This window comes from Lactuca saligna, chromosome 9 (assembly GCF_052625555.1).
Source record: "Lactuca saligna cultivar CGN05327 chromosome 9, ASM5262555v1, whole genome shotgun sequence".
NCBI classification, from domain to species: Eukaryota; Viridiplantae; Streptophyta; class Magnoliopsida; order Asterales; family Asteraceae; genus Lactuca; species Lactuca saligna.
Window position 1 is genome coordinate 67,915,740 of NC_136425.1, and position 6,803 is coordinate 67,922,542.

General features: G+C 34.4%; 1 protein-coding gene across 8 annotated transcripts; it reads left to right on the forward strand.

The window, feature by feature from the left end:
• Positions 1-474: 474 nt before the first annotated feature.
• LOC145018175 (helicase and polymerase-containing protein TEBICHI-like) lies at positions 475-6,247 on the forward strand. Of its 8 annotated transcripts, none has more exons than XM_078976090.1 (11): positions 475-896; positions 979-1,057; positions 2,490-2,541; positions 2,790-2,874; positions 2,942-3,132; positions 3,226-3,419; positions 3,495-3,693; positions 3,767-4,051; positions 4,552-4,735; positions 4,817-4,954; positions 5,046-5,671. In XM_078976090.1, the coding sequence occupies exons 7-9, from the start codon at positions 3,535-3,537 to the stop codon at positions 4,579-4,581; spliced, it is 474 nt and encodes a 157-aa protein (XP_078832216.1). In that variant the 5' UTR covers positions 475-896; positions 979-1,057; positions 2,490-2,541; positions 2,790-2,874; positions 2,942-3,132; positions 3,226-3,419; positions 3,495-3,534; the 3' UTR covers positions 4,582-4,735; positions 4,817-4,954; positions 5,046-5,671. The 8 variants fall into 8 exon arrangements, with proteins under 8 accessions (XP_078832216.1, XP_078832215.1, XP_078832210.1 ...); XM_078976089.1 differs by adding an exon at positions 5,981-6,247 and having other exon boundaries at positions 476-896; positions 3,226-3,693; positions 5,046-5,139; XM_078976084.1 differs by adding an exon at positions 2,615-2,678 and having other exon boundaries at positions 476-896; positions 3,226-3,693.
• The last annotated feature ends 556 nt before the right edge of the window (positions 6,248-6,803 follow it).

The window sequence follows — 6,803 nt, forward strand, 5'->3', positions numbered from 1 at the left end:
AAAGGAAAGGGAAGGAAAATTTTGACAGAAAGAAAGGGAGGTGAAGGAAAATATTAATTATTCTGTGTTCCCGAGTTCGAAGGAAATGAAAGGAAAGGAAAGGAAAATTTTTAGTTTTTGTGTTTCCGAGTTAGGAGGAAAAAGAAAATAAAACTTAAAATTTTCCTTTCCCTCACTTTCTTCCCAAATCCGCCCAATTTTGGAGGAAAATTTGGAAGGAAAATATGACTCTAAAATCCTTCCCCTCCCCTCACTTTCCTTCCATTAATGAAACTCGGGAACACGATTTTCCTTCGACACCCCTCATTTTCCCTTCGAATCTTCCCATTTTTCTCCTTAAGTGGAACTCGGGAACAAGGCGTAAGGCATTCCATTGCCACCACCAAACCCTAAAAACTCTCCTTATATTAGGTATAAACCACCCTAATTAAAGGAAAAATATCATATCGAGGGTTAATCTCAATAATGCCAACAATAACTTTTTGGAGTCTAAAAGCCCTAATACCAGGTCAAACTATGGGTTATGTACAATCAGAGCTTGATGCTAAGGAAACAGAAAGCGACCCAGCCTACCACGAAACCTAAATCTAGGAATGAAGCTATGGAGGAGAAAGGGTTTGCTCTTCTTCTGATTAGCTCAAATATGGTTCAGGGGTTTAATTCATCCGATTAGCTCAAAAAAACCCTAGAGAAATCCAAAACATCATAAACAATAAACCAACATCTTCTGTTAAACTTCACATACGAAGCTTCGATGGTTCCAGATTAGCTCTATTGAAAACCTCGATATGTCCACGTTATCATTATTTGATGATGATGGTTCCCGATCGCCTGTGAAATTGAAGCTTCGAGAGAATCCATTGGATGGATAAGAAGAGGCGAAGACATGGATCAAGGTATGCTTCTACATCACAAGTGATTCACATCTGTGGTTATTTTTCCTGAAATTCTCAATTCTTCTGCTCTTTTCAATAGCAGGGGAAGCTTTGGGGTTTTAATTTATGTTCACTTCATTGGATGGATAAGAAGAGGCGATGCAGATTTTGTGCGACACAAGGTATTGAAACTGTAGGTGTTACAACTAAGGGAATGGGTATGTTGGAGGGATAACTTACCAGTTCTACAACGTTTAATGGTTTATCATTGCTTACAACTCAAGAGTATCCCTTTGTATGGCGGTGATTGAGCCGCAGTATACCATGTCTGGGAATGTAAAGGTGTTGCTCGGAGTTGGAGATCATGTGTTGTTGGTAGAAGAAGATGGAGTTCAAACTGTTGGTGATAGATTAGGAACTCTGCAGAAGATGGTTATCTCACATAATGGCAAGTTAATGGCGTCATTTACTCACTAACCAAAACAGCCAATAACAATCATAATTGGCTGTATACTTACCAACAGGAAAATAAATAAATAAAAGACTGAAATACCCCTTGGACCATTCCATTCAAGCACAACCCAGCAAAAGTTCACCCAATTGCCCTTTTTACCCTCTTGCTATGAATCAGTAAAGTCAGGGGCTTATCATTCTCTTCTCTTTCTGAACATATCAACTCATATGCTTTCACAGCCTGTACTTTTTTTTATGCTAACTAGCATCTTGCCATTTCAAGAATCAAATTTTACCTTCATTCTATCATTAGGATATTGTTTCGGACCATTTGTCAGCTTCTTTGATTATACTTGCTACTTCCCTTCTCCACCACTACACATAAACCATTTATCTTAATAAATAATAATCTATCTACCTTTTTAAAAAAATAAAATAAATATATAAGCTTTACCTTTGTCTAAAGTTGTATGTGACAACCATCTTTTAGAAATAACCCTGTATAATTATATGATGGTAAGTTAAAATGGATAATTGTTGCTTTCCGTACATAACATAGGGCCTATAGGATTGGGCTTTGGTCAATGGAAGTCACATAGACCAGACCACACAAAGAATACTTGCTTTTACTGACTCGAATTAGAGGTCCAAGTATAGGTTATCTATTTATCTATAGGTACCCTTGCTTTTGTTTTGTTTTTAAAAGGTTTAAGTAACTGCTATCAAAACCAATTACCTCATATCATTTAGGTAGGTAACAAATTATTTTCTTTCCCAGTTAGGTCACAGTCAACTATGGTTTATAATAGTATAACTGTTTTTAAATATCATTTGATTAAAAGAAATATTTCAAAATGTTATTAACTAAAACAAAATTTTAAATATCCAAAGTGTAAAAGTTCTAACAGGACAAATCAATGTTGACTGGTTTATAATAGTATAACTGTTTTTAAAAGGGTATGTTATATGGATTTATATATTCATGAAAATATTTTGAATTTCCTATTCATATAGTAAGATTAAATACAATACAACTTAATTCTTTTTTTTCTTTTTTCCCTACACATTTTCGTTTTTTTTAGATCATTCCACATTTGTATTTCCTATTCATATAGTAAGATTAAATACAAAAATAGTAAAATATAGCTCTGTTTGTTACAGTTTTGGCTTGATTTTTGGGCGAAGTGGAAGTGGAAAAACTACTCTTTTACAGGTTAATTAATTCCCATACTATTCTTTTTTTATTTTTTTATATTCACTTTTTTTCATTTAATTATTTCATACAGTTTATTGTTGGTTTATCTAAACCAACTTCAGGCTCAATGTACATTCAAAGATACACTGAAAATGGTAGTCTAAATCAGTCTCCTGTGTTATTATCTCCAGAAAGAGTTGGTATTGTTCTTGTTATGTGTTACTCATTATATTAAGTGAGTTCATAAGAAATGTGATTAATTTCAGGGTGAGGAACTGTATTAGAAGTAATGTTGGAGATGTTGAGTTGGCAGCAGTTCCATGTGGATTTGGAAATGCTATTGGTAATAAGGTAACTGCTTTTTAAAATTCTCATTTACTTTTAGTTATGTAATAATAACAACTTATAAATTTACTAGTTTCAACAGGGAGGAGTTGGATTGAGGATGAGAATCTGTGGTCAGATTATATGTTTTGTGAACTATCACTTTGCTGCACATCTGGATGTTGTTAACAGGCTTAATCACTGCACATTGAGTTCATGATACTCCTTTCTGAGTTATGCATAACATATAAAAAACGAGGAATATCAAAACTGTATCCATGGCAGGTACTTCTCTAGTCTTTTTAACTATTTGTATTTTCTAGTTTCTTTAACTTTTAAATCGATTTTATTTTGTTAATTGAGGTTCTGTTTTTCCAGGTGGACTGCCTTCAGGTGGATGTGGTGCTATATCTTTTCTACTTAATCACTTTTTCTTAACCATTTGTCTATTCTGGCATAGTGCTGGGAAAATTTTTGTTACAGAAATCTTGATGTTACGTAGAGTGTTTTCAATAAGAAAAGTGGCAATTCTTGTTCTTCCCTATGTATCCATTTGTACAGAGAAGGCCCGGGTATTTCTGTATCTTATTAGTTGAGATTTAGTATTTATGTTCTTGAAGTTCATTATTTGTATGTAAGTGATGCAGGAAGAACATCTTGAAGCCTTAGTGGAACCACTTGACAAGCATGTTCGTAGTTAATATGGAAGCCAAGGTGGAGGAACGCTTCCTAATGATACATCTTTTGATGTTTGCAAAATTGAGAAGAAAAACTCTACTCAATAGATTGTTGGAAGAGGGGCGTTTGTCAGAAGTTGGGATCATAGTAATTGATGAAGTTCACATGGTAATTTGAATTTCCTTTATTTGAACATTATGATGCAAACAATAAGTTCTTTTTATCATTCATTGTTTCACAGGTTGGAGATCAGCAAAGGGGGTATCTGTTGGAACTCATGTTGACAAAGCTTAGGTATGGAGCTGGTGAAGGCAGGTTGGAGTTTTCAAAAGGAGAATGTTCAGGGTCAAACAGTGGGAAAAGTGACCCCACTCATGGTCTTCAAATTGTTGGAATGAGTGCCACTTCACCTAATGTCAATGCAGTTGCTAATTGGCTTCAAGCAGCTTTGTATCAGACAAATTTACGACCTGTTGTGGCAGCTGGATACACCTCAGAAGAGTTATACACTGAAACAAGTGGCTTGGTATGGTTTTCGTTGGGTCCTTAGCCTCTTACTTATGGAGATCATGACACACTTTTTCTATTACAATGCCCTGAGAATTTGCCAAAGTCTATAAACAACTGTCGAGCTTGCTTGATATGCCAATAGAGAGGTTGTCATATTCTTGATTTGCAACTATAGAGCTTGATTGATCTGCTAGTATACTGTATATATTTGCACATGTTGAATATATTGATAAGTTATAGTAGTTTGATTTAACTTTGGGACAATGTTTATTCTGTAGGATTTGAATTTACTCATCTTAATCTGCTAGTATATTGTATACTCATTGAAGAATGCTTGAAAAATTGATGTCAGTTTGTTTAAGAAACACTCTTGTTAAACACTATTGAAAAATTGATGTCATTTACTCTGGGAGTTACTTACTCCAAGAGTTACTGGATAGAATGAGTCATCCCACTTCCCATGTGAGTTTCTTTTACCATTTTACCCTTGAATACATAATGGGCGTTTAATTACAGGTGGTTCCATTGTTAATGAAAGCTATTTGATGCCAAGGAGGAAGTATACTAGCTCAAAAACTTTACAATTCAAGGTAACTATGGTATCCCAAAAACTTTGCAAACAATAAGTTCTTTTTATCATTCAGAAGTTGGGATCATAGTAATTGATGAAGTTCACATTAACAACACTTTGCAATTCAAGGTAACTATGGTATCCCAAAAACTTTTTAATTTTTTTTAAAATTTTATATTAAAGTGGTTGGTTTATTACATGTGTGTGCAGTGCATTTTTCGCAATTCAAAATAATGCAAAGAGTGACATAAAATATCAATGGATCGAAATACTGGTGACGGGGCGGATAGTGCTGAAGATTCAGGGAACTCCCAGCCTTATCCCTCTAGTTTACCCGACATGCCAAAGGCAATATTCAATTTTTTTTATCTATGAAATATACATGTTGATATAGTATACATATGTGTGAGTATAATTGTACGTATGTGGGTTTATACAGGGCAGTGCAAGACAGTTATTTCAACGGTTGCAGGGACCAATGGAAGAGGATACACTGAAATCTCATTTTGAAACAACATTACAAAAGGACACAGGTAGTCTCTCAATAACTTTCTAACTTATTTTATGCTATGCAATTATTATTATTATGAATGATTTTACTGCACTCATATAATCATTTTCCTACAAAGAATGATAATCAGGATCCAAAACAGTTGCAGCAGCCTCATACTTCTCATGCGTTTGCTCTTTGTCAAGTCATGCCAAATAACCTAAATGGCGGGCCTTTCCTCACTTCAGTTCTCTATTGTACTTTTTACTTCTTCTTTTTAAACTTTTTTAATACTATATTCTGCGCAATTACCGAAATAGCCCTCTAGAATTATACGAACCAAACTGGGAGCTTATAAGTGATGCCATTAACAACATTTTGCAATTCATGGTAACTATCATATCTGTTGTGTTGTGTTGGTTCATGATGTGTTGTGTTGGTTCATGATGTACATCATTCAACCCCAGACCGTATTTTTTATAGTTTTATATTATAATTATGCCTAGAGTATTGCATACCTGAAGAACCATTTGTTAGCTCTACAATACTTTTTGAATCTGAACCTTGTCTTTCATCACTAACACCAGCACCTTTTAAAAGGTGCTGGTGTTAGTGATGAAAGACAAGGTTCAGATTCAAAAAGTGTTGTAGAGATAACAAATGGTTCTTCAGGTATGCATTACTCTAAGCATAATTATAATATAAAACTATAAAAAATTTCATTTTTTGATATATATTTTTTGTTTTGTTTTGTAGAGGATACTAAAGAGCAAATCTTGCAAAGGATATTTTTTGTTTTGTTTTGCAGAGGATACCCCTCACATTTTCCCAAATTACCCCTTCCTCTACAATGTTTTTTTGTTTCTGTGTATTTTGTGCATCAGGTAAAGTCGATGGAAGAAAGGAATATGAAGCCACTTGATTCAAATCTTGCATCATTATCAGCAAGATGCAGTAAAGACTTGGAGTTGAATTTGGCTAAGTCATTCTTGAGTGAGATTAGCCAATGTACAACTGCTTATCCATATAATTAGCTGCTTGGAGCATTAGTCTTAAAGAATTATGAAAGGCAAGATGCAACTTTACTTATTTGGAATTTGATGTACAGAGTAGATTAGATGCAAATTTAGATATTGAAAAAAATAGAATTGTATGACATTAAATTTTATGCAATGGATTGTATTTTTTGTATATGATATTTTATTTCTATTATAAGACATTAAATTCAAATTTAATTTAAAAATTAATAAATATATAAATATATTTTATTCAGAACATTTAAAATTATGATACGCAAAAATGTGTCATCTTCATTTATGACATGGCCTTTCTTGACAGGGGCTTCCTTGATACGCATTGCGTGTCATAAACACGCGTGTCGTAAGGTTACGACACACAAATGCGTGTCCTCTTCATTTATGACAGGGCCTTCCTTGATACGCATTGCGTGTCATAACTGCGCGTCGTCTCTCTTTATGATAGGGCCTTTCTTGACATGCATTTGCGCGTCGTCTGAGCGTTTTACGACGCGCAATGAGCGTCGTAAAAGACTGTTTTTCTAGTAGTGATGAAATCTGGTAGATGGATGTCAAAACCGCTTTCCTTAGTGGAAAGTTGGCTGAGGATGTTTACATGAGTCAGCGAGAGGGTTTTGTGGATGCTAAATACCCCCAATAGAGTGTGTAAGATTGAGAAATCAATCTATGG